This window comes from Nasonia vitripennis, chromosome 5 (genome assembly GCF_009193385.2).
Source record: "Nasonia vitripennis strain AsymCx chromosome 5, Nvit_psr_1.1, whole genome shotgun sequence".
In the NCBI taxonomy this organism is placed as follows: Eukaryota; Metazoa; Arthropoda; class Insecta; order Hymenoptera; family Pteromalidae; genus Nasonia; species Nasonia vitripennis.
Genome location: NC_045761.1, coordinates 27,625,116 through 27,653,050, shown reverse-complemented (window position 1 = coordinate 27,653,050; position 27,935 = coordinate 27,625,116). Strand labels below are relative to the sequence as shown.

General features: G+C 47.3%; 1 protein-coding gene and 2 non-coding genes across 32 annotated transcripts; all 3 read left to right on the top strand.

Moving 5' to 3' along the window:
* Nucleotides 1-1,111: 1,111 nt before the first annotated feature.
* On the top strand, nt 1,112-27,412 carry LOC100116816 (NAD kinase). 30 transcript variants are annotated; one of them, XM_003426595.5, is made up of 9 exons: nt 1,154-1,590; nt 3,482-3,526; nt 20,503-20,586; nt 23,484-23,613; nt 24,724-24,849; nt 25,029-25,200; nt 25,276-25,628; nt 25,749-25,831; nt 26,489-27,379. In XM_003426595.5, the coding sequence occupies exons 1-9, from the start codon at nt 1,475-1,477 to the stop codon at nt 26,679-26,681; spliced, it is 1,302 nt and encodes a 433-aa protein (XP_003426643.1). In that variant the 5' UTR covers nt 1,154-1,474; the 3' UTR covers nt 26,682-27,379. The 30 variants fall into 30 exon arrangements, 28 of the variants coding, with proteins under 28 accessions (XP_032456273.1, XP_003426644.1, XP_003426643.1 ...); XR_004344986.1 differs by having other exon boundaries at nt 1,209-1,590; nt 25,749-25,964; nt 26,489-27,381; XM_032600371.1 differs by lacking the exon at nt 25,749-25,831 and adding an exon at nt 25,882-25,964 and having other exon boundaries at nt 1,209-1,590.
* Nucleotides 2,232-2,303, top strand: TRNAG-UCC. Its single transcript has one exon. It is a non-coding gene; the product is annotated as a tRNA-Gly (tRNA).
* Nucleotides 12,580-12,651, top strand: TRNAE-CUC. Its single transcript has one exon. It is a non-coding gene; the product is annotated as a tRNA-Glu (tRNA).
* Nucleotides 27,413-27,935: the final 523 nt, after the last annotated feature.

Below are 27,935 nucleotides of genomic sequence, written 5' to 3'. Positions count from 1 at the left end.
TGTAACTTTCTACTATAACCGACGAAGACGATTCACCTAGCAATGCAAAGACCAGAAGAGCCTTAAACAATTGAAAAAATATCACACAACTAAGCATTTGGAAATTCTCGTTACGGTCGAGAAAAAAAAATGTTTAAATGAATTTAAAACTTATTTAGCGCTTCAAAGCGTAGAACGCATCACAGTTTTCTAAGAATAGAAGAGAACTATAGTTTGGCTAGTCTTATGTAAATCGCGCGCGTCGTAAAAGTGTAGTCCTTTAACCTCCGTACATCGAACTAGTAAAAAGTTAATCGTACATCACGTAACAAAGGAAATGAATATTTGCCTCCTGACCAAACAGTCGAGGATTTAAAAATACACTAGATGCTAGATACGAATCCAAATATTTACAGCAAACGTCAGCGCGCACGTGAATCGTATTAATAGGTAAATATAATTTTGAATTATTCAACGCGATCTCACGAGTTTTCCGAATGTTCAATGAGCAATGACGGTGGTCGACGTAGTATTAAGGAGTCCGGGTCACTGGCAGATCACTATCCGTGATACCAATCGATTTCCAATCATATTCAAAGCTTTGATCGCAATTTATATTCGGGTCCATAATGCCTGTAATTAAAAGAAAACAGCGGCGACTTGTGCAACGCGATTTTCGACTTTCGATCGAATACTTTCACGCCTGTGATACAATCGTGATTTTCCAAAACTTTTTAGCGCACGTACTCGCCGATTGCTGAACCACACGTGTACCAATCGTTACGATGTTGATACGCAGGTTGTTATTGTTTAGCAAACCGGTGTCGTTACGCATGACGCACAGATCCTATCATCAGTTAAGTTTTTTCGAACAGAGCTGGCAAACTGAATGTTTTCCCTCGTCGGTCATAGTCGCCGTTCAAGGATGAGAACTAATCAGTGGTACATCAAGTACATCTCACCTCGAGATCTTGCCGTCGCCACAATTACCTGTGATACACCCATCGGAACAAGAACAACCTGCTGCTGTGGCCAAGAGACGAAAAAAACCATCGCCCTCTCCCGCTCGCAGCTGACACGCTCTCCCGGCAAGCAAACGAATCGCGAAGGGGGCACCTCTCCATCAGCTGCCGCGTTCAAAAGCCGCGGGCTCCCGACAACAATACTCACACACAGCTCGGTGCGCGCGCGCGCTGCACACACTCGCTGCCAATAATAGAGCCCATTCTATTCCGCCGCGTCGCGAGCTCCGGCTATACCTCTTTTCATCTCCCGAGCCGGGCTTTATTCATCTTTTTTAAAGCGGCTCGCGCTACTACGAAAAAGCGCATCGCCGCAGTACGCGGCGGGCATCTCGCCTCGCCAGTCGATAAGCACACGTCGGCGCTTGCGTGCGGGGGAAGGAGAGCAGGGTGCAGGCGAGGAGCTGCCCCTCCGTCAGTGCGAGTTGTTTTGCTCAACGGGGCTAAAGTGCCGTTCATGAGTGGCCGGGAAGATGAACGAGAGCGACTTGCATCTGGCCAAGGCGATCGTCGACCTGGAGCAGGCCGGGGAGGTCACGCCGAAGAAGACGCCGATATCGCGCATGCAGGACAAGCAGCAGACCTTCAGGTGAGTCGCAACCTCTCCCCGACGATCGTTGTTGTCGGCTCGCTGTCGCTGTGCTCGTCGGTATACACTGAGACTCCACTATGGGACGAGTGACGCATGGCTTGTGCGCGACGACAGCGACTCGCTGTGGGAGAGCCGGGAAGATACGCGGAATAGCCTACCGAGAGTACGTGCGAGTTTATTATTAGGGGTTGGGATTTCGTGCATTCGATACTGCCAGCTTTTTCTGGAGCTTTATTTTTGGGGTGGTTGCGATCCGGAACGATCTGCTGCGGGAGGGTAAAAAGATTGTCTGGGTCGTGCGGAAAAAATCAATGGATTTCTCTCGCGAACTTCATGATGTTTTGACATGGTTTACAGTTTACGCGCAGTATTACGTAATTCGCTATGTTTTCGATAGGCGTCGGTTCGTTCCACTTTTGCTATTCGCTGTGAAATTGTTAGGAGCGGAAAAACTGAAAAGAAATTGCAGTAGACATTTTTTTATGAGATTCCAACACCTCGCGCTTCAGAGGTACGCGATAAAGCGCTGAAATTCGATTTCAGCGTGAAATTTGAATTATTTACCGACGAACCTTCGAGTTTGTCTGCTCGTCGCTAGAGCGCGACAAGGCGGAATCGAGCGTTTCTTGGAAATAAGTGCGATGGTGGTGTAATGGTCAGCATAGTTGCCTTCCAAGCAGTTGATCCGGGTTCGATTCCCGGCCATCGCACATTTTTTGCACTTTCTTCTCGCGATCATTTTGCCCACGCCTGTCCCGGGAGTCGAATTCTCCAAAAGACGTTCAAAATTTGTTCCAAAATGCCCGTTAAACGAGCGCAAATTCCCCATTTTTTGTTCAGTATTCCTGTTTAGCTGCACAGAAGGTAAATTTCGATGACAGTATGTCCACGTGATCGATGAACAAAGCTTCCATCGATAGATTTTTTCTGTCGCGTGATTAACATTCGCGAATGCAAATTACAGCTGCGTTATTATGACACAGAAACCGTTTCACAACTCATCGTATAGTCGCAGCACGCATAAGAAGCATTAACGACCTTCATTACTCGGCAGCATATTAAATTTCACACAATGATCCCAAAATCGCAAAACGCGTGACTTTTTCAACGCGAGTGAAAGTTCGGTTTCGGCACGCAATGATTTAAAAAGGTCCAAATTGATCTATTACAACAGTGTAGCGAGAAACGTGTCAAGGTTCCAGCTGGTCCAGCGCCGAAACAAAAAATTCGCAACGTAACAATGTTCGAATTTAACGAACCGCCCGAAGCAATTTGGCGAATACGTTTCGCGCCGATACATCGATTTGCATCATCTCATGCTCACGTGGGCGCGACCCCGTAATAGCTATGCGGGCAATGTGTACCAAGGTAATTTCGAGGAACGGCAGTCGATAGAAGTAATTGCACGGGCTCGAAATCCGCAAATAAAGTTTCTCGGAAGTTCAGAGTTTTATTTCGTGCTTCAAGAGCGACGGTAATAAAAGTTGACACGTGGATCTGAAAAAGTTTTACGTTGCCGGTGCTCGATCGAAATTTACGATCCTTATTATCGCGATAATTTTCAACTTTTAAGTGTCGGATCTTCAGCATTTCAATGGCTAAATCTGCGCAACTTGAAAACGGCTCGCTCAAAGGGCTTCTCTCTCAGGAGACAGAGCACCGAGCGCGAACTCAAAACTGAGTCAAGGATCCTCATTGACATTTTCTCGATAAGTCGTCGCGGACAATGAGCTTTTCTTTCAGTACCGCTGTATTATCGATGAACTATCGGAAAAACATTCGTGGAATTCTATATGAGCACGGAAATAATGCAAAATATAGCGTTGCATGATAGGAGCGGTAGGAGTAAATGAAATAATAATCTATTCTTCTGTTTTTCTCTTTAAAGCAACTCGAAGTGCGAGTTAACGGTCGAGCAAGTGGAGCCACGAAGGTAAAGCAGTTACTAAAATTCATGCCTGTACGCTAGCGCCACTCAGCATGTCGGTGTAACTACTTGTTTGTTTGCACCTTTTCTGTTCGGTACTGCTCGATCGACAACGTCGATATCCTACACCCGCTCTCCATTACCTCCAAATCAATTTTTTTTTTTTTTCATAATCGTTGAGTGTGTGTCCGTTGTAATTGATTTGTGTGGTAGTAGATTTTACTTTGTGTATAATTAAGTTATATTGTACGCGAAGGCAATGAGTTATTAGAGTGTTTCAGCATGTCTCGTAATAATTGTTTGTGTTTATTGCAACGTAGCTAATTTGCACCGTCTCTGTTCTTTACGAGCATGCTTCTAATATAATAATCACATTGTGCACTGTCAACTCTGTAATATGCAATGCACGCTATTTTCCCTCTGTAAATTCTTCGTTAAAAAATTCGATGAACGCGAATACTCCAACAGCGAATTATAATTGAAGGACAGGAAAAGTGGATTCAATGCTCGCGTGGTCAGCCGATCACTAATTAGTGAGAAAAGTGTTAAATTATTCAGCCTAGTTTTCCGCATCGCATAATCGTTGTCAACGCGACCCGAGTAGCGGGCATACGTGATCGCGCACAGGTTTTCCTCCCGCTGCAATCAAGCGATAGCCAGGTCATTATTTTTAGCGAGAAATCTCTCCCGAGAACTTTTCGCGCAGATTCGCTGAATCAAAGTGTGACCCCACTGAACGATTGTCCACTTGCTCCGAAGAGAGCTGCGTGTCGTTAACACGCGACGCAACGAACGCACAGCGTCGCCACGCTAAAGCCAAGTTCGACCAGGTCCGAATTGCAGCTCGAAACTTTTCTAATCCCGCTTCGACCCCACCAGAGCAGCCGGTAGTAAAATAAAATAAAACGAGCGAAATTCAGCTGCAGCCAGCTCTCGACTCCCAGGGGGAGAGCAGCGAGAAACGCGCGCGCAGTTGATCGCCGGCCAACAGTATAGCGGCGGAGCGACGGTAGGCGCGTGTCGTGCAGCCTGAGCATTATTTTCACGTGGCGCGTGTCTCTCGTTTCGGTTCGCGCGAGCTGCCCATACCCAGTCGTGCGTCGCGCTCGCTACCGAGCGATCATGTCGTTGTCGTCGTCCCTCAGCAGCGGCTTTCATTCCCTCGAGGATCTGACCGACTGGTGAGTGACAAGTCATTGTCCATACGAGAACGGAAGATAGCGTGAGAGGAAGCATTTTTTGTTTTTGTTTTTGTTTTGGTGCGCTGCGTGAGAGGAATGTGTGCCGGTATACCCGAAATCGTTAATATTATCGAAGAAGTGCCAACGTTTATAGGAGTGAACTGGATGTGCACACAGCTTGCTTTCGATTGCGAAGGGCCTGTATTATATATTATGTTCAGTTCGACTGAAATTAGGTCGCGTTTGTTTATGCCTGCTGACTCACGAAATTAATTAATGAGGTAATGCGATTTTGATTGCACGTTTGCACTGCGATTAAACAAATGAAATTTACGCTAATATTTCTATACTTTTACATTCACACGAAGGCAAACACAATTTAAGAGCACCATCAATTCAGGTATTACGTTAGAGGTGTTTTGATGAAGGTACCGTTAGATGAAGTGTGGTAATCATCATCATTATCCTTGAAAATATTCCGCGTAGAAGGTCAATCTCCGAAGCCTCATTGAAAAGTTCATAATCATTCAAGCACCATTTTCCATTCCAAGTTAATTGAGAATTTTTCATGCTATTAATCATAATACTCGCGCAGGCTAGTGTCAAAGGCAAAGCTCCAAGTACTTTTGATTCGACATTTCCATTTCATTGAGAGAACGGCACGCCAAATCCTTAGTCCGTTAATCGAATAAACCAACGTCCCATATCCAATTGGACCACGAGGTCAGGATCATCGCTGTGATAAATGTCCTGCACGGCTCTCCCGCTAAACTTTCTACACTATTTACACGCTACAGATTATGGAGGAGCTCGACTGTTATATGGCGGGCTAAAATAATTGGATTTTGCCGAGAGCCAGTGAGCCGTTAATTTTTCATTGCGCTGTTTGATGATAAATTTTATCGAGTCACGAAAAGGCGGAGGAGACAAGGGGGCGATTAGTTGGCGCATTGCTGTCATACCGTGTGCGGATGTGCGAACTCATTACTGAAGACTCGCGGTACTGTTGATATTAACGGCTTCGTGACGATTGCGCACTTTCCTGTATTCGGTGTGTCGATCAAGAGCAAGTTTAAGTGTCGAGACAACAGGTACGATGTGAAATTCATTTCGATTTAATAAAACATCGATTCACGATCTCCTTTCTCGAGGAGCCGATCGAATGATTTCTTTTTCACGAATTATCGAAAAATATTCGCCCGTCACTCGTTTCGTAACTCGTCGCGGAAAAAAATCGAGACACACACACAGGCAGACATTCCAGCGCGATTTTCACTTTCGTTCGGCGACATTCCAGACCGTATAGCAAAAGACACAATGTGTGTTCAGATCTCTTGGGAGGTCCGCCTGCCGGACAGCCCATAATGATCCGCGAATCCGAAAGTTGTAATTAAGACGACGGCACGCGGTGGCGTCGAATCGCTTTACGCACACTTTCACACGCAAAAGAGTTTGCCCTCGCGTCGAGCTCGTAAACACGTGGCGTTACGTCAGTCGCGATGATGAATTCGCTCCGTCGAGTTTTTTCTCTTATCTCGGTATACGAATTTCGGACGCGGAAGCCAACGCTGATGGAGCATAGGCGCGTGAGAACAATGCTCGTTGCGAAAATACAAATCTAGTGCAAAACGAGCGGAGCGTCGCATGCGAGCAGTTGGGTTACGCAACGAGTGCAGAAGAAAAGTGTGAGATAGCGACGTTTAACGCGGCTCGAAAGCGAAATGAGCGGCGAGAGAAGCTGTCGGGCGCTCCGAGCGTTATTGCCCTCGTTTCGCTGATTGTTTTGGTCGTTAGTGGGCTGGATGCTCGCGCGAGAAAGCGCAGGTGTGTCAGCTGCGGGGAGATTTCGCGTTATTATGACAGGCGAATCCCGCAATGACTTCATACCGAGTGGCTTATTCAATCATTCAATCACTCGCGTTTCTACTAAAAATACACAAATCTTTCGCAACCGTCGCTCTACGTCCGAGAGGAAAAATAAAAGAGAAACATAAATACGAGATAAAGTCGAGCGATCGCGATTCGGAATAAAAATTTCACGCGTGTCAACGTAGCGCGCAAGGAATATTCCGCGATACGAGAAGAAGAAAAAAGTAATCTTCGAACGCGACATTGAAAGCCTAACATAATCGCATCAGACGCCGAAACGAGGGCCGAATTGACGCACGGAGAACACAACAATCAAAGCCAATCGAGGAGGACTGGCACCGCGGAAAAAATGGGTCAGATTTTAGCTCCTCCAGAATTAAGGCCACTCGATCGGCGCCCCGGCGGTCCTCTCGAGGATCGACCTTGACTATCGATTAATAACGAAAATGGTAATGCTTATTATGGATCTAAAAATGATTCCGTCGAGTTACTCAACAGCTTAACATAACAAAGAATGTGCTGGCGCTCATTCCGATAGCGCGGATTGAGATAACGCCGCTCTTTGATGTCATTGGCTGTATGGTATTATTGGACAATAATAAATGCAGCGAGCAATTGTTATAAAATAAACACCGCGAAGATCAGCAATCACTCGGTTATCGGACATCACCAAATACACCACAACAGTATCCGGTCGACGAGTTCGAGTGTTTGCCAATCACCAAGACAAGATTGTGCGCAGGCAACTTTTCCACTCACAACACAGTGCGCGCGTGCAAACTCCAAAAGTCGCTGTCATCCCTCGAAAAAAAAAACTGAAACTCACGCGAACGCCTCATTCCGTCCAAAGAGTCTTCGGACTTCAATCGCAGATCAAACACACTACCAGAATCTTCTTCGTTCGGCTCGCTCACTCGGGTTATCTCATCTGTCTTTGTCTCTCTTGCCCCTTATCTCTCTCGCTCTCATTCTCTCGCTCGCGTCGTGTTCTTATGCTCAGCCCTCTCGACGGCGCGGAAAAAGAGAAAACGTGCTGCCGGCAGAGCCGCACCGAGTCCAGCAGTGATGCTCTGCTCGAGAGTCGGCGTTCTCGTCACGCGGACGGCGCTGCGCACGCGAAACACACTGGCCGCCTGCATTATCAGGTACACCTATATCACATATACACGTAGACTAGAAGCTTATGCGACGCTGTGAGTGAGTGAGCGAGTGAGTGAGTGAGTTAGATGTTTACCCGGTTGAACTACGTAGTTTTGCTGTGCAGATAGCGCAGAGTGCGCTAGAGCTTTTTGTCCCGATGTGCGGTTATAGTGGGGAAGAGATTGGGATAACGGACTCTTCGCACGTTTGACTCGAGTCAACTGTGCGATATCGAATTCGTTCAGTGAATATAACAGTTGGGCTTGATTCTCCGGAGATTTTTTGGCCGGAAAAGTACTTTGAATGTCCACATCGTTTTCTACAAAATTCTGGGAATTTCTAGCCTATCTGCATTACATAAGACAAAGATAGCGTCATTTTTAAAAATCTGAGATATCAGTGTTGAATAATGCCCGCTGACGTATTCGTAGGCATCAGGTAAACTTCGATTTTATCTGAACTTTATCTCAGGTTTCGTACGAGTAGATACGTAGCTCGATGAGCCGATCACCAGCAGCGTTTCTTTCACTAAAAACTCAAAAAATAGACCACGCCATCGATATACGATAATCAAACTAGCAAGCCCCAAAAAGTCAGGCGATTTAATGCCGATCACGCCTCGCGAAGGATTATGATGCGTGAGAGCACATCGGAAATCTCGATCAGGTGATCGGGCTCCGCGAAATTCAGCATTACACCATCGGCGCACGTAACACACTTTAACGACTCGATCGCGAGACTTTCTTTGATGCCAGTTTCTTTCCAGGTCACTGGAGCGCAGGCCATACAAACATACTTGCTCGATTTCGTTTTGAAAGATCGCGGGCGGCATGACTGTAAAAAATGGCGCGCGAACACGCGCCTTTATCTTTTACGCGGATAGATAACGCTCCTACAAGAGCGAATAGCGTCAGTTATGAAAATTTAAAAGGCAGTCGAGGCGATCTTGCATTATTCATACAGTTTTGATATAGTATTTTTCAGTTACCAATACAAAATTCGTCATTCGTAGGATTAAAACCAAGTCTATAAACAAATAAATCTTCCTAATATAATAAGCGATTATTCAGATTGACAGTTATATGCATAGACCTGACGCGACTGAACTTTTTGACATGATCATACAGTCAAGAAACACACGAATTGCAGCCTCCGATTCGAGCCAATGCTTCGTCCCTTAGCGGCAACTGCCCGAAGTTCTAGCCTACCTATTTTTGCGTGTTTTTCCGTCCTCTTTAAGCCCATTTAGGTTAGATTAACGAGAAAATGTGCCTAAGGTACCCAAATCGCCCGATAAGTGAACCCTACGAAATACGCGAATTACAGCCCCTGTGAATTTTAAGCGTTTGAAAATAAGCTTTCAAGCGGCGGCGCGCCGAAGTATAATTATACTCTGCACTTGGGGAATGTCGATAGCGTGACAGCCGAGACGTCTGATATCGGTTACGCGCAAATAATGATGAATATGAAAGACGTTTATGGTGGATGGAAAGATTTACGAGTAGTATTTTACGAGACGCCTTTCGATGGTTGAAAAAACACTTTTTCCGATCTGGGGAGTAGTAGAGTTCCTCTACAATCTTAAAATCCTCGTTCAGTTACGCGGTACCGTATCAATGAAGCTATTCATGAATCATGCCACTCGATGCACAGTAAGTGCAATTAAGCTCTTAATGCGCTGGCAAATAATTTAATGAGCGAGCAAGACGTATTACTGCACCGTTTAACAAAAATATTATTCCGTTTTGTCGTAAAAATATTTACGAAATATTATTTGAACAGTGCACAGTGTGGCATTTTTAGCAGAGAAATATAAGCAATAATTTGCAAATCAACAGTAGGCTGTTGGATGAATTCATTCGGCTTCTAAGCTCCAAAGTTTCAAGTCTTTTGTTACTGTAAAAAAAGGTTTCAGAGACGAGCGACAAAAAATTTAAGGTTTACAGCGACCATTCCGTCACGACCGATGAATAAAGATACCGCTCACTCTGCCTAGTTGACTTTTACGTCCTCTTGAAAAAAAAAAAGCTTAAAACTGGATCTCGATTTACATTCACTCATATACATAAATCCTTCGGAGTATGAAAAAAGCTACTCCCGAAAACAAACAGACCAGCTCGCTCGGAGACCTCGACCTCCGCACCGAATGGAATGGCGAGGAAAAGAAGCCGAAAAACCGCAAAGTCCCGCCTGGTCGAAAAAGTCCCCCTGCTAACGAGGAAAAATGCGAAAAGCGTGTCAGGCAGTCCATTTACGCAATTTCCCCGCTCGCTCTTTCTTTCCCACGTCTCCGCTGGGCTCTGCGGCGGAGGCGAGCAGTAGGAGGGAGAGAGAGGCGAGTCTCTGGCATGTCTCTATACACAGGCCATCGCGCAGTGCAGCAGAGCCGCGTGCCGAGACGCGGTCGGTAAAGTCGTCGAGCGGCTCGCCGGGGCTCAGTGAAGTAGCGACCGTCGCGACGATCGGTGCCTCTCTACTCTCGCTGCTGCTCTCCGGGCCTCGTGGCATCAAAAGCGCGCGACTACCGGCTGGAATTCCGGCGAACGATAACGCGCCCGATCTCTCAGAGTGACAGTTTGTTAGGGAAGAGAGATTACCCGCCCCCCGCGGCATCGATCGCGCACACGCGCTCCATTTTTCGCCCGTGCATTCCTCCGGAGTGTCTGCTAGCCTACATATCTCTGCATCGATCGCACGCGCGCGCGCGCCGGCGTGAATTTTCGTATTAAGGCCGGCCGAAGAAAGACACCTGTGTGCAGTGTGCAAGTGCTCGGGCGGGCGCATGCGTGCTCTTTCGGCGGATAATCAGCTGCTCGAGTGGGCGGTGTCGAGGACAATAACGGAAGAGGCGCGAGATCGATGACCGCTGATTAGGAAGAGTACGTGAGATTTGTTGACATCGATACACAGGTACACTTAATGCCGAATCGGTCGCGGCGTATGGGCGCAGCTTATCGAGCAGGCTTTGGCCGACACCGTAGCTGACTTCATTGTTTATTGCGAGGCTTTTTCTTTGTTTAGGGCAACGCTCGCGTTATCGGCTACTCGCCCGCGCGAGCAATCGGATATCTGTTTGTTTTTCACGCGTTCCGGAGAGGCGCGACACTTTCAAAACGGCTTCGAAAAGATTTTCACGAAGCTCGATATATACTTTGGCTTTGATAATGGAACGCTTCTGTATGGATTTATCCGCTTTTTATTTCGTCCCGGCAGCAGTGGAACGTGCTCTAGCGTTATCTTTTAATGAAAGTGCTTCTCTCTCGCTATACTCCGCGCGTAAAAAGTACGGTTTATGTAAACCGTTCCTTTGAAAATGTTAACGTCACTCGGCTCGAGAATTACTCGCTGGAAAATGCAGTCGTCAATTATACGCGAAGGTCTGATAATCTTTTTAATGATAACGAGAATGTGGCGCGTAATTGCAGGAGTAGCGAGTGCGGCGAGACGTCGTCGAAAAAATTATGCAATCGAAAAAATTACGCAAGATTACTATTGATTCACGTTGACCTTCGACATACTTTTGAAAATTAGAACCGCTGCGTTGCAGTTTTTCCTCTCTCGAACGCAGTTTCCAACTATGCGCGCTTACGTAAGAACGCAACCGTCGACATTATTATATGTCGATCAAAAAGTGAAATAAAAGCCGCCCATACGCGCGAGCGGGAACAGCCGTTGAGGAAGTGGTTTGTTATGTAAATTATGCAAGCGCATAAAGTTCTTGCTTTTCTCCGCGCATTGACTAGAATTCCTTCGAGCTCGAAGCTATCGAATGTCGAACGAAACCACTCTCCTCGACGCGCGAGGTAATCCGAGCAGACAAATCCATCACGTATAGAAAAATTTCCGCAACAGAATCGAGAAAAGCGCCGGCCGAAATCCCCCGAAGAGTCCAACGAAGGATGAGCCCGAGCGGAATCCGCAGTGCGCCTCACCGTGACACCTGCGAGCCGAAGCAATAGATGGAAATAATAATGAGGGAGCGCGCGCGTCGTTGTAGCGTGAGCTGTGAGCTGCTCAACGGTGGCTCGTGGCGGGACATTCCGGAGCAGCAGCAGCACCACCACCACCACCAGCACAGCCAGCAACAGCAGCACTGCCAGCTGCTGCTGGAGGATAAGGACCCGGAATTCCGGAGGAGGAAGCGCTCCGGCACTTGGCCGTGAGTTGTGGTTCAGCTTCTACTTCAGTGTACACGCCCGAGTGTGAGCGCGCGTGAATGTGTGTGTGGCTCTTTGTCGGCTTACAACATTTTTAGAAAGTCCCGCGCGCAGACTCCGGCCTCTTCTTCTTTTTTCCACTCTGGAGCCGAGAGAGTTTCTCGGTGTGTCCTTAGAGCTCTCGGTGTCGACGGTCTCAAGGATAATTCGTGCGTATGTGCCGGGGGATTGATTGCACGTTAGGCGATTTCTTCTCATTTTGGCGATGATGCATACGGGGGGATCGGATGTTTCGCAGGATGAGTCAGGGTACCCTTGCTTCATGGCGATGATCGCGGTTTCTGCGAAAAACGCTGACTCTCGAGCAGGGATACATTAACATGCGCATTACGTGTGCGACGGTAGTGCTTGATAAGATATCTTCTTAGGAGAAGTTTTTTCTTTTATATTTTCTATTGCGCTTTTGCTTTTGAGCTACGAATTGTTATTATATTTGGACAATTTAGAGATATCGTTCTCTTTCAGATTTAAAATATCATTTTTAATCACAAAGAACCTCTGAATTCCGTCTTAAAATATCGGATTGGATTGTGTAACAACTACAAAATATTATTTATGCGTTCTAAAACAATTTTTAATTTGACGATTATTTTTAGACTAAGTGAGGGCTTATATTTGGCCTCTCCAACTTTTAAGACAGTGCACTCATCTCTCCGGTATGGTCTAGTGGCTAGGATACCTGGCTCTCACCCAGGAGGCTCGGGTTCGATTCCCGGTACCGGAATTTTTTTTTGTTTTTTTTTCAACTTATACATTTTACTACTTATTTTATAACCATTTTGATACATTTTTTTATTTCAACTATTACGTTTTTTTGTTCAATTTTATCATTCACACGCATAAATAAGCGAACAAACGTGTTGTCAGCTCGGTTATCAGTTTTTCGTCATCGGTGTCATTTCGAGAGTTCCAGACTGGAATATAGACTTGCTCGAGCGCGATAAGGAATTTCCAACCCTACTGGTGATTCACCGGAAGTTGCCCCCCTTGTATATTCGAAGTAACAAGATCGTTCTATGCGGGATGCTATCGATATCTTCACTTCACTCTAGCTCAACAATAGTGACTGGAATGTACTTTCATATTAAATTTCAAGACACTGCTAGTTACTTCTATTAATTGAATATGATTACGTAGAAATATGATGAAAAGTTAACATCCCTCAGATGATTAATCTGTGTACATTTCAATTCTGCTAGAAACTGTTATAACACTACAAACTATAGATACTAGCTCTATTATACTCTGGATTTATGCCTTCTTCAATTGGAGAAAGTACAGTAGACCTAGTTCTCGAAGAAAGCCTTCTAACCTTGCTCATGTAAACTCGTTCCATTATGATTACAAGTTGTTGACAGGTGATACGCAGTCAACTGCACTTGATTTCGAGTATGAACTTGCTTTATACTTCAAAACTTTTCTTTACGTAAATAAAGTCAGTTTGAATGAAAAACATACATTGTGTGATTTAAAAACCAAGAACAATAATCGGTCCTAAACAACGTCACTCATTTGGAAGTTGATGTACTATTAAAGATAAACCGCGATAGTATAATTTAATTTCGTGCATTTATTTATGTACTGAGTCAGCCTTTCATAAAACATTCATAGTATGGACGCCGCATGCAGGCGTCATTTATCGTGGAATTTTTCGATTTAATTCGTGCACGTATATTGCATTTATAAATAGGGAGCATTTCTGTGTGCAACGCGACGCTTTGTAATTCTCATCGAGTGGGTCAGCGACCGAGTATAATCGACAAAACGCAATGAACATAAGATACAGTATATTGGTGGAATGGGCTTGAGTGTTGCATTATTGAATTGCATAAATGAACTGTCGTCAAATAATTGTAGTAAAAACAATCGAATAATTGAAAACATCGCATGACGTTTAGGGTTACAATCCGATTATCATATTTAAACAATCGCAACACCGAGGCCTTTGCAGGGTCAAGATCGATCAATTAGCATTGAACGGTAAATCACACTGCCAAATTTTCCACGTGGCTGTGTATTTCTCAGGTCGTTGCATGCCAAGTTGTTTACAGTACATTCGATTCTGTAGAAATCCATTCGCTCTGACGAGTCGACTTTTGGCACTGATAATCATCCGAGATTAAAACTTTTTTCATCTGCCATCTCGGGCGCAGAAACCTCTCTCTTACACAACGCGCAACCAACAAATCGCTTCAGCTCAAAATTTATCGTGGCTCAAAACTTTTTCTCTCTGGGTGCGTAATCGTTGCAATAACACTTTGCACACTCACAACCGTTTTAACCCCGGCAAATCGATACTCCGCATTCCCTGGACGGAGCCGAGCTCGCGTACCCTGCGCACAAGATCTCGGAGACAAAAAGCCGCGTATACTCGGAGGCAAAGTCATCGGGGAAAAAAGCGAGTCCAACGATCGCCCTGGAAAGTAGGCCAAGAATTAATAATTCAACGCCGACAATTGAATCTCCCCCGAGGCGTCGCGTCGTCGCACGAGGGGTTGGTTGGCGCCGTTCGCCGCGTACGTATATCGCCGCAGACTATACCTATAGCTCTCGAATTGATCTCTAGCGAAGCATGCGCGGCAGCGTCGGGTCGTCGACCATGTTTTCTCATCTCCGGCAGTGCGTGTGCTGATGCCAGTCGGTCGGGCTGATCCTCGTCGTCATGGAGTCGCGGAACAATCAGCAGCAGCGTCACGTGAGGAAACAGCAGCACATGGACGACAGCGAGATCGAGCTGAGGTATACCCAAGACAATTGTGCGGTGCGAGTTCACGAGGAGGACCCCGCGTGCGTGTGACCTTAACCTCCAAAAATTGCGTGCAGGCCTTGCTCTAAGCGTTCGCGCGCGTTCGGTGCTATATAGGTATACAATGCAGGGGGACTGGCGTGTACGAATCGGCGGAGTGAGAGGGACGGAAGGCGCGCGGGAAGTCTTATTTTTAGACGCCGAGTGTGTTTCCTCTACCTGTTGCCAAGTCGTGCACAATCGTGTAAGACGCTCATATGGATCCGATCTTTGGCCTGTAATCCTCTTGCTACCTTTATTGCACGTTCGCGTCGTTACGTAACGAGTTTATTCTTCCAACTGTGTATCAACGGCGATACTCCGCGCTTTGACGAGGCGAATGCGGCTTTGCGTCGAGAAACCCACGCGCTCTTTAACTGCTTCATCTTGAAAGCTTCTGCATCGGGGGTAAAGCGCTTTTACTTTTTATCGCCGGCGCGCGTGCTACGCGTCTCTGAAGCCCAGCGCACGGACAAAAGATTATACGCGAGTAATTAGCGTGCGCGATGTCGAAATCCGCGTAATAATTTTTACTGTAGCACACAGGGGAAATTCTCGCTGCTTTTTACGGCTTTTTGAACATTTACGCCTCGCCTTTATGGGATTTCATTTCGCGCTTTTATTTTCCAGCGGCCGCGTAAAGTTTACCGCGACTACGTGCGGAGCACCGCATCAGAAAGCAGAGTCTTGCTCGCTCGAGATTTCATCAGTCGAAAAAGCAGCTAGCTGCCTCTCTATCAAAAACAGTTCAAGACCGCGGGCAGCGTCTAATAGCCAGACGCACGATTCCGAGGTGTATAAAAAAAGGCTTTCGAAACAATGGGTCGCAGCCTAGACCTCGTTGGGCACGGCTCGTAACGCTCGCCGGTCAATTGCGATTCTTCACGGATGATCGATTGCGCATGGGCATCAATCGACACGAGGCTGCACACAAATTATGATTTCCCCCGGATCACGTGTTCGGCCTCGTATTCACGTGCGAGATCTTATCGGCGCGCAGTGTATGTTTCGTGAATTATCGCGTCTCCTATTGTTCAGGCCAGCGTCGATGCTGAATTTCTCACGCCTCGAACTCTTACGTATACTCTCGGCACGGCGCGTACGTATCCGTAAGTATGCGCCGCCGCGGCGTTCGCTCTCTCGTGGAATCTCGTTAATTTTTACAGCGAGGAACGCGTTTCCCTTTCGCCTCGCGCGCGCGCGCGCGTCTGCATACCAGCAGCAGCAGCCACAGCAGCGGTTGATTTCATTTTCTTCGCTGCAGGATGCTGCGGGTGCTTTGTACAGCTCTTTTTTCGCGATTACACGGTGGCGGCAAAAATCCGGTGTAATCTCTTTACTCGCGCTGCACGCGTCGTTATTCAAAGCCGACGACGAGTGATGCAATTTCGCGCGAGCGACGGATCGACGCTGATGACAGTGTTTATTATGCATCAATTTTCGTAAGAGCCGCGTGGAAAGGCGCTCTTTTTTCTCCCTATGCAGAAGCGATCATTGATGCTGCCGTACGTAGTGGACGAAGTTTAGAAACGGCTTTTTTGCGATGCTGCGGTTTTTGCGCCGTTGGAAAATTAATCTCTTGATAAAGGCGCGAAGGTGAACTTGTGCAAGCCCGGGCTTTCGAGTTTTTTCTCCCGCTCGCATGAAAGTATAGAGGGAAAACGCCGCACGCGGTCGTTAATTTTTTACAGCGGGAATTTAATTACCTCGACAAATGCCCCTTTTCACGATCGCTGAACGAACTTAAGAACAGTCGTTGGGATGATTTATAAGCTTTTCCAGGACTTCATTTCGACAAAGAGACGATGTGTATTCGAGAATCGCTGTATAAATGAATAACGAGCGCTGCATTCTTGCCCGGGAAACAAAGCATCAAATTACCATAAAGAAGTAACCTTCCGGACTCGGCTGCCTCGAGATTTCTCCGCGTTCGCAGGGAGAAAGTCCATCAGCGCGCTCGCGTCTAACTGTCCAAACGGCTGCGCGAGAGAGCCGGCGAACTTCCTATGTACGCGAAACAATCGTCTCCCTGATTTCTAAAACACCTTCCGTTCGTCAGTTGCGCCGCGTAAAAAAAGCAGAAATTGAATCCATCGATCGCGACGCGACGCAAATTACATTTCCACTCGAGGCTCGCGCTTTCACGCTGGAATTTCATTTTGACGTAAACAAGGTTCAAGTTCATCTCCGAGGCGGCATCATCACCGTCCCGACCTTTGTCGTCGAGGCCCCTTTCACCGGCGGTCGCGGCTAGAAATTTCCACTCGCCACACAATCGGCGGCGAATCGGAAACTGCATTACCAACCGAAAGAGCCACATTCTGTCTGGTCGTCCGCGAAGGAATTCCATAATTGCCGCGTGTGTGCGCGCCTCGGGTCAAAAGCATTCGTCATTCCACGCAGTCGCGCCTCGGCCCCTCAGTCTCCGAGTGCGTTTTTGGGCCCGTAGTTCAGTACCTCGTGTCAGTGTCTCCTGGTGCGTTCCACGCACTGCGCGTACTCCTCGAGTGAACGTTTTACGACCGCGGCACGCGTGCTGTGTTCAAGAAGAGACGTACGACGCGTGCGCGTGTGTTTGTGTGTGTGTGTGTGCGTGGCGACGTTGTGGGAAGAGTAGCGAATAGCTGGATTTTACAACGAATCTCCAGCTGAAAGTCGCAGCCATATTCTGCAGCTATCGGCTGGTTAACGCGCGCCGAGCACTCGGGAGAGCCATCTCGGTATCTTATCTCGCCCCGACGCCGTCTCGCGCGTTAAGCTGATCGATAGACACTCGTCTTTGTACTCCGTCGAGGCGCAATTTGTTTATAACGAAGGCGATCGAGTCGCGGCGTGGCTGTGCGCGCGTACGCCATAATTGAATTTACACCAGCTTTTCCTCGTGACATTCCTCCGCTAATGGCGCTTTTCTCGCCCGCGGCGCATAGCTCGCTCGCGTTCCGCTTCTCCAAATACAATAAACGACTCTCGACGTATCGGGCCGCAATAAGTGCAGCGTCACGTTCGCCTCTCTTGCGGACAGCTGCTGTATCATACTCGCGAGATATGGACGCGCTAGCGTGCGCAGCGAGGTATAAGGCGCTACTAGTCGCCGAAAATTCAAAACAAAGCGAACCCGCCCATGTCAGACAAAAATCGACCAGCGCGAAACGCTATAAAATCCTATGGACGCACACGGATGAGCCTTGAGCGGTCGGAGAAAAATTTACGCCGGGCGTGTTGTTTATCGAGAAAAAAATATATCGACGATCCCTCTCACTTTCGGTCGTAAAGCACAGCTGCCCGACGCTTGTTGCGCGGATTAATTTACCGCCGGGAGCTCTCACTTTCGCGATGCGGCACTTATCGACTAAATTGTAACAGGGATGCACTGATGCTCCGGAGGACCGCCTCTGATTTCTTCGAGTACGGCTGTCGAGCTTGACCGCACTTTCGGATTCGAACTCAATCGGTGGAAAATGTTCGCGGAGGCGAGGAAATGCAGTTAACTCTCTCGGGGCCTTGGAGCGGACAACCGGTCGAGCCGTATACTTGTTATCCGATAAATTATCCAACCTGCTCGGCGCGCGTGTGTATACACACTTTCCTGATTTCTGGCAACTTTTTCACGCGCGGCAATCTTAATTCAGCAGATAAAAACTGCAACTGCTTATACAATCCAAGGTCTTAATTATAGCGCGAACCTTATCTCCGATCGATCGCGAGCGTCGAATTCGAGGCGATCGGAAAATCGTTAGTTCGCGCCGGTAAAGACGATCACTGCCGCGACGGCAAAGTTATGCGCGCAAAATGCCAGCCGAAACTCGACTGACGGACAGCGCTCCGATTTCGCGAGAGCGCAACGTCGAGTCGACTGGCCGCTGCGCCACTTGCGTAACGCGAAAATTCCGCGCTCCCGGCGCACGTAATCGCGACTCCGACACACGATGACTCGCGTGCGCGCACGAGAATTAAAGATGCAAAGCCTCGCGTACAGTCCGCCGAGAAATCAACTGGTTCTCCGGAATTATTCTCGCGTCGTCGTTTGCATTTCGCTCGATTGAATTTCGTATTTTCCAAACTTAAGTCGGCTCCCCGAAACGTGACCCGCTTCAGGTCTGTTTTCGATCGACTCCTCACTTTCGTCAGCCATTGTTTTTGTTGGTCGACGGAATCGAGGGGTTGCCCGTCCACTGATGCATACGACTCGCCGCGAGAAACTTTCCACGACATCGCCTCTGTCGGTGTCTTTTTGCCAGGCATCCTCGCGCCGCCCGTGTGTTTGCAATTCGGATCGGCGGAATATAATTATGATCGACTTATAGAGCCGCGACGACGGGTATTAATAGTCAAGGATGATGCCAGTCGCGAGCTCGCTTCTATTTACCTCTTTCCTCCGGCCATCTATACCGTCCGTATATTCCCTCGCTGTTTGGAATCGAAGAAATGAATTTGTATAGTCGATTAATCATCGTTATTATTCCGTGTCTGCCGATCGGATGATTTCGTGTAATTATCCGTGACCGAGTGCAGGAACAAATTGTTGGTTACGCGCAGGCGCATCTAGAGAGGAAGGTTAATTGCTTTCTGAACTTTATGCCGCCGGAGTAGTTGTCTAATTGCGCGAGTCGATAGATGTTCTTTGGTCTTCTTCCTGCTGAAGAAGTCGTCGTGATTCTTCAAGGATTAGTTTTTGTCAATATTTTCATTTCGCGATCGTAAATACCATTTACCGATTTAAAATTCAAATGTCTCTCGATTAAAACAAAAACTGGGATTACGTATGCCAATGTCGTCACACACTCACATCGTAGATACAAAGTAAACTTTATATAATTCTAAACACTCTGTTGTTGAAAAGATCGCAAAACAACCGAACATTTAAATTACCCGAAAAACCACTATCGCAATGGACGACGACAGCGACTGGTACGCCGCGGCGAACCAACACGTCTTCATGGATCAGGTATCGCCGCTGCGCGACACACCGAGAGACGGTGACCCCGAGACCAGCTTCGACTTCGAACAGCTGTCGTTGGCCGAAATTCGGCAGAACCGTGTTCTCAGGTACAGACGTGCGCCGGAACAATGCTTCTGGCTGTTTTCCCGATGACTGGATGACTGCGAGGGTCTTGGGGAAAACTTAATGGTCGGGGGTGGATGAGTCATAGAGCTGTGAATTATGGTGTGATTGCTGTTTATTTTGGTCTGCGTGGAAATGCGCGAAGTGCGTGCGCCGTTTGCCGAAATAGCGTAACGTGTCAATATTGGCTTTGGGAATATCGTGAAACGAGTGAACCCAGCCGATCAAGCGAATCAGCATTGAAAAATATTTTAATAACCGCTCGATTAAAATTAAGGTCAACAAATTATACTCCGAGAGCGAGGTGAGATCTCCCGGAGATTCGAATAGTTTCGCGGAGATCGCCCTAAATGCCTTTGTACAAATGTACTGGTCGGCAATCTAATTTTATCTGCGCGACACTTGCAATGTTCTAGATTAAACTGGACCATTTTTTCCTCACGGTAATAGCCGAAACTAAAAGTGGACTGGCTCACTGAGATAGCGAGAGTCTCTGGAGAAACCGCCAATTTTATCTTGGATGATATCACATCGTTGTGTTGTTACCTCACGTCTGTTGTTGTGAATTTCCTTCTCTCACTGTTATGCTGCGCGTTAACTTTTTAGTGCTAGAATTCATTGCACGTAAAATTTTTATTAAACTGCGCAAAAAGTAAAGCAAACAGTAGTAATGATCGTTTTATAATAGCCATTTACTTTTCTAATCGTCATCGAAATTCTGATTACAGGAGAACCAGGAGCCTTAACGCGCCGAGCCCGATCCAGCAATTCGGACCATGTGGCCGTATAATGAAAAACTCGGCAATGGTTATGTGAGTATATACAGCAACATTCACAGATCGATAAAATTGCGTACCAATTAGCGTTTCAGGCTCGCGTAAAAATCAGCCGATTTTATCGCCGATCGATGGCCGTCGCTCGCGGGGAAATAAAAACGACGCGTAATGATAAAGCCATCGCACACCTTTCGTCCTTCCGCAAACTCAAAACGCGGCTGTACACTATACGGCATTGCGCAATGCCGTAATTTGCAGTAACCGTCACGTGCGCGGCCAATTATCGGTAATTTACATTCAACTTTATAGTCGGCATCCGCGTTTTCTCGTGCGCCAAGCGAGCGCCGGGAAAACGAGTCGGAGAATACGTCGAGGGATCAGCGGGCTCCCACGTGCAACACGTGTGCATAATTCCGACGTGGCCGTCGGAGGGTTTTCTGCGTCTCGGATGTGCGGGCTTAATGAGCCATCTGAATATCGCGCACCGATTACAATAGGCGATACGACAAGCAGGTAGCTCATGAATTCGCTGGACGTGCAGCGCCGAATTCAGGCGTTAGTCATCGCTTTCAGAAGCGCATGTCACGCGCGTATAGAATCCACGTTTGCCCGAGACACGATCAAAAGTTGCAGAAGAACCAGATGACACACCCGCGTCGTCGTCGGTATATTTATAAATCGCATTACGGAGGCGAGACACTGCGGGGAAAAACTAGCTCGAACTTTTTACTCGTTGTCCAGTAATTAGAACCGACAGGACTGGTCGCCGACGAGTCTGCTAATGGAATCGCTTACCCTCGAAACGCCGACGCGCTTTGAAATTCAAATGCCCGCGCCTGTATTGAAAACAATGCTGACTCAAGGGTTCCACGAACGGAATTAGAAGCCGAAAATAAAAAACAGCAGGATGATTCGGTCGCGCGAGCATTAAAGCAACGAGGAACCCTTTATTAGCAAACAATAACCGCGGGGCAGTCGCTGCTCCGGGGGCCACGTGCTGCAGAGGCGTTGCACGCGACCGGCACGTGCCGCGGAGAGCGGTATAAATAAACAAATGCGAGGAGCGCGTAATCGATCACAGATAATTTGCGATCGAAGTAGGGACGTATCTCGCCGAGGAGCCGGAAATGTTTTATCAGCATTGTTTTCGAAAAATTGGGCCCGATGCGTGGAAATGTAGGCCATGCGCTGAGCTTTGTCCACGTAGCTTCGATAATCGCGCATTTTGCGAGCAATGAAGAAGCACGCTATAGTTTATCGCTAGAAAGCAGCTACGCCGCTCTCGAAATACGCATTTAGCGCACAAAAGCCAAACAGGAAAGTGATTAGATGCTTATCGGCCGTTTCGGCGTTCTCGCAGACTCGGTAATACTAGCTGGACCCAAGTCTGTTTGTTTGTCTCGCGACCGGCGCGAAGATCTCGGTTCGTTGCTACGCGTGCACATCTGCGTCTCGAGCGCGGAGCAAAAAAGTCAGCTGCAACTGTATACATAGGCTAAAGACGCGGCGGCACTTCCGTCGGAGCGAACGGCACTTGATAAGCAACAGCGGCCGCTGCTGGTGCGTAAGGGAGAAGCGTATACGCGGAGCGCTCCGCGCATGCGCGCTGAGGCTCAATTGTTTTCCAGTTAAAAACGCGGCGCGAACGGCGGCACTCAGTGTGCGCGAGACTGCCGCCGACACGGAGTGTGTGTGTGGCTAGCAGACTAGTCAGTTAGTCGGTTAGCTGCTGCCAGTCAGTCAGATAAAGAGAAGAGACGCTCTGCGTTGCATCACACAACACATCATGGTCGGTACTGTCAGGTTGGTCGCGCCCAAGCGAGGAAGAATCGGCGAGGTCGCCGTGCAGGACAAGCCCGTTCGATACGCACTGTACGTCCTGTCTGCTGAGTGTCTACTTTGTTTCTCTATTTTTTCCGCAGTTTTTTTGCGCCTCGATGCGAGTGAAACGGTCGTGATTTTGATTTTTTTCAAGAGGTCGCGTTTACGCTCCGATCGATCCTGGATTTTTTGTCAGTCTCGGCGATCGAATATTCGATCACGATTCCGACATCGACGCGGAAGATTGTGTTAATCGCGTTGTTTCGGTAGAGCAGAAAAAAACTTGACAGCAGAAGGCTCTTTAATAGCGCGCTGAGCATGCAGCTGTTTCTTCGCGCGCACACCTGAGTAACTCGACGATAATGAGAGTTCGCCGACGCTCGCACACCAAAACATCGAGCGTGTCACTCAACTCCACTCGAGGCTCACAGATTAACCCGCTGAATATTTTATCAATGAATTAGGACCCCGACTGACCCGCCGCCAGCGATGATAGCTCGCGCGAGCAAGCGAGTCGTGATTTCCAAAAAAAAACTAATAAATTACCGCGACCGCGACAGCTACGTGACGAGCCGGCAAAAAATTAAATCCCCCGAAGGAATCATTAACCCGCGCTGACGCCGGACGCGCGAGTCTCTCTGACGCGCCGCGTGAGCTTGCGAATTCCATGAGCCGCGTGACGATCCGCGATTTTTTGAGAGACTGTTCCTCATTAAAATATCGGCGAACATTAGTATTCGTCTCGTGTTCCCTATTTGCCGATCGACAGATGCAGCTTAGTGTGCGTATGTGTCAATATTCATGGAAATGGAACCGGGTCTCTCTAGGTGCATAACTCGGCAGATTTTTTCCGATCCGACGTACGCGCGCGCGCTCGAATTATCATGAATCTGGGAAAAAATGCTTTATTATACTTTCATGCTTCTTAATGCCGGCAGCGTTGAAAATCGTTTCCTTCAAGCACAGCCCCGTGATACTGCATCAATCTTCTTGCGGATCGCGAAGCTCGTCTAAGCACGTGTTCGCGAGTTTTTACGTAACTACGAGATCACTGCATTATGGCATCGGCAGTAGGAATTGCGATTTGCTAACGATGACTCTCTTCTTTCCAGGACCATCCAAGACCCAGCTTCGCAGAGGCTGACCTGGTACAAGCCGCCGCTCACGGTCCTCGTAATCAAGAAGGTCCGTGATTCGTCGGTGTTGCCGCCGTTCGTGCAGCTCGTCACATGGCTCATAGAGGTGAATGTCTTGTCTGCAATGCTCTCGACGAAAATCGCGTCCTCGCACGCGAGCTCTCGAGGAAAATGCACTTCCTTCGCCAATTGCGCGCGGACTCGTAAGATGATGATGAGAGAAAGCCGCTGGTGACCCTGATGCGCGGCTTCTGATTATATTTCGTGTACTAATTAAACTCGGTGATTTGGTCGGGCTAACTGTTTTGCTGTTTTGAATTTTCAATGTATGTATTATAATAATTGAAACGTGTCAAACACCTGAATCGATTTTCGTTCGCTATTCACGAAGCTTCGTATAAATTTATGCAACCTTGTCTGGCGGTCGAAGACGTGTGTTATTATTGACGGTAGTTTCAAAATTGCGACACGCGGCGATTAATGCTTAATCTCGATATCTATGCCTTATAGTTGACCGTGGCGCGCGTTGATTAATAATGTATGTTCGCGTATCATTTTTCTCTCCCACATTTAAATATGTCAGTCTTTATTGCTTTGTACACGCGTCTTCTGCGCATAATTAAAAGGCGTCGCTCGTAATTCTCATTCCCGTATACTGCAGATGATGCAATCGCTCAGACTTTCTCGATATACCCCCGAACAAAGACTCGAACAATTGAACTCAACCGAAAATTCGAAGATTCTCGATCGAGCTCTAAAAGTCTCTCCGCTCTCATCCAGTCAGTGTCAGTGGACGATCCGCCAACCGGCCAGACAACTTTGATTGATGCGCGTCTTACGAGTACGTGCGCCGATGGCTATCTCGAAGACGCTGGGGGCGAGCCTCGAGTAGCGTACAACAACAGACACGCGCGCACAATGAGGGTCGATGGCGTCCGGGTTACGTGACCCCGCGATAACGAAACTGCCGCGCTGACGCGTTTTGGCGCGAAAAGAGAGGCGCGCCGCTCGGATCCAGCCAGTGGCCGTCGAGATTCCGCTTCTCGGGGGGTCAGACCTTGCGCAATTTCGCGAGCAGATACAGCCAGTGGAGGAGAGACAAATATTTGTCTCTAATCTTATTTACGAATGTGTGTAGCTTCGGAGGTCGCGAGGAGTATTATCTGCGCCTGGAATTATGCGACGTGTGGCTTATTTTCGATTTTTTGATTTACAGGAGAAGCGAATGGTGGTGTTCGTCGAGGCCTCGGTGCTCGAGGACCCGGCCTTGGCCAGGGACCACAGGTTCCAGGGGGTCCGCGACAGACTGCAGACCTTCCGTGATGGCACCGACGATCTCCAGGTAATTATGCGCTGGCTTTATGACTATTTTTAATGAACTTTTCAAATGAGAGACGTAAACACGGCAAGTGTCGCACTGTTGCAACCACCCGCATATGCACACGGAGTGACGCACTTGCGAAATGTTTGTTTGTTGTCGCCATCGCTGAAGCTAGCTCTAATCGAATTTACAACTTGCAGGATCGCATAGACTTCATCGTGTGTCTGGGAGGAGACGGCACCCTCCTGTACGCCAGTCTCCTGTTTCAACAATCCGTTCCACCAGTCATGGCATTTCACTTGGGCTCTCTGGGCTTCCTAACGCCCTTCGAGTTCGACAACTTCCAAGAGCAGGTCACAAACGTTCTGGAAGGTAATCAATCATCACGATAGTCCGATTGAAAACATGATTCGCGGACCCGATTACGAACTCGAATGTGTCTCGCAGGTCACGCAGCCCTGACGCTGAGGAGTCGTCTGCGCTGCATAATCATGCGCAAGGGCGAGGAGGGCCAGCCGGCCAAGCCGCCCACGAATCTTCTGGTACTTAACGAGGTGGTGGTGGACCGCGGACCTTCGCCGTATCTGTCCAACATCGACCTCTTCATCGACGGCAAGCACGTGACCAGCGTACAAGGCGACGGACTCATCGTCAGCACACCTACTGGATCCACGGCCTACGCCGTGGCCGCCGGCGCCAGTATGATACATCCTTCGGTGCCAGCCATCATGATCACGCCGATATGCCCACATTCGCTGTCGTTCAGACCCATCGTCGTGCCTGCCGGTGTCGAGCTCAAGGTAAGGGGGTCCTTCGCTGGGAAACGCTCGAATTTTCCAATCCGAAAGAAGTGGGGGCAGAGTTTGGTGTAGGAGTCATTGCTTGTTACACTTAGTATAAAATATCCATTTTATCGCTAGATTTCAGTATCACCAGACAGTAGAAACACGTCGTGGGTGTCGTTCGACGGGCGAAATCGACAGGAACTATTTCACGGCGACAGGTGAGCCTTCGAATGACCTTACTAACCGAGACCTGTGTCTCTCTTTCCAGATCATGGCGAACAGCAAGGCCCGCAGCACAGCCTACGTCTCCTTCGACGGTCGCAATCAGCAAGAGCTACGTGTCGGGGACAGGTCTGTCCCGCAATGAAATTGCTAAACTCTTATTGTTAGAATGGGCTCTTTGTCAAATCGTTTTGGTTTATTCTGGACGATATCGGATATCTATTTGCTGGAATATCATCTTCTTTAACTATACATTTTTTTTTACTAAATGTTCGATGTTATATGTTCGCATCATACTCTGAATCACTTTTCTCTGGGGATCTTGATATTTTACCACGAAACACTCCAACAAGAGCATAGTTTTCCAAAGAACACACGTAACGGGAAAGCTATATATCTTGGCTATTACATACCAACAACAAATAAATCATCATTAACTCGAATGACACGAATGAGACTTGGGCTGTGGGCTGAGGCTGTTCAGGTGCTGGGATTATTCTTATCACACTGTTGAAACAACTCAATTTCACTTCTGTTCTACGAAGAATGCGCAATCTTATTCAATACACAAGATGCCATGCATGAAACTATTAACGTTACTCGTGTATTCTTGTAACGGAGCGGAGGAAATTAATGTTCAACTTCAATTTTAGCCTGAGGGTGACGACGTCGATCTACCCGGTGCCGTCGATCTGCGCAGCCGACCAGATAACCGATTGGTTCGACTCGCTGGCCGAGTGCCTGCACTGGAACGTCCGCAAGAAGCAGAAACACCTGGATGAGCTGAGCGACCTGACGCATTCCTCCAGCAACGACACCCTCGACTCCCTCGACCGCGACAGCTAGACGGCCAGAGTCGCGATTTCTCGTGTACGAAGGAAATCTAAAAACGAGAGAAAGAGACAGAGAGTCAAAATGGCGCCGAGTATTTTTCGCGGGCGCCACAGCCATACTGTGGCTGTAATATTCGACCGTGAGTTCGAGGAGAAGACGCTGCGGGGGAGTGTCGCGCTCTCGAGCGAAAAGTTGAAGAGGCGACGGAGAAGTTCTTGTATTTGATCGAGAGACGGAGTCTTGAAGAGTCTCCGGGAGCTAGGGACGAGCGGAGTTTTAAATGTTATCGTGTAAATGTCGAGAATAATGGTGTAAATGAAAGATTTTTAACGATGAAGAAATATGATTATTGCTACTATTAATGTAAATTAATATTAATTATATGTTAATCATTCACTTTTATTTTTACTATTATTATACTGAAATCATAATGAAGCCTTGATGGAATTTCGTGTGTCTAGCGAGATGTGTCGTCCCGTAGGCTATACTACCAGACAATATATTAATGTACGCGTGCATCATGTTCCTGAACAATCAAAAAACGTATAATGAGGAAAATATTGATGAAGAGAATTATTAGCGAATTGTGCGAGGATAAAGTTGAAAAGATAGTAATGATTTTCATTTATCTTGCGTCGATCATTATATGAAAAGGGAAAATCCTTCTATAGAAATGAACTTGTTGTAAATGTTAAATAATATTTCCTATATTCTTTTTAATAAAATAATTTTTGTACATAAAATTTCGTACGGACTTGTCATTGCTGAAAAATATTCATTGCGCATGTAAAAAGGAATTTAAAAAAGCTTTTCTGCAATTGCATGAAGCATCTGCTTTACTCAGTCGGTCACAGAAGTACGTCATTCGTGATAATAGAAGCTTTGAGCACATGTATTAACAAAACAGATCTTTATAACTACGAATAATACAAAACATTGGATTTCACTTATCCACAATTTTATTACTGACAGTTATACGACGAAAAATATATTCAATAAATGTATAGCACGCAATATAAATGTTTAATAAAAGAACCAGTTAAAGTTTTTATCAAATCATTCTATATTATAACGAATATTTTGACTGACTAGCTACTAACTGACTCTTCTGATATCAGGCAGAATTTTGATCTTTCATTATCAGTAATGTATGGGTATGCGCGTGAATGTGCACGGTTGTATCGCCGGCAGCTGTATTGCAGGCGCCTGGTCCTTTCAAGCTGCAACGATTCATGATAAGTGGGTCTCTGGTTTGATAATTAAAGA

Bases quoted from the DNA above. Each gene is read 5' to 3' on its own strand.
- LOC100116816 (XM_008208587.4), top strand. From the start codon at position 11,670: ATGGAAATAATAATGAGGGAGCGCGCGCGTCGTTGTAGCGTGAGCTGT. The intron at 20,587-23,483 runs GTGAGTATATAC...TCTTCTTTCCAG, and splicing joins AAAAACTCGGCAATGGTTAT to GACCATCCAAGACCCAGCTT. The intron at 23,614-24,723 runs GTGAATGTCTTG...TTTGATTTACAG, and splicing joins TCGTCACATGGCTCATAGAG to GAGAAGCGAATGGTGGTGTT.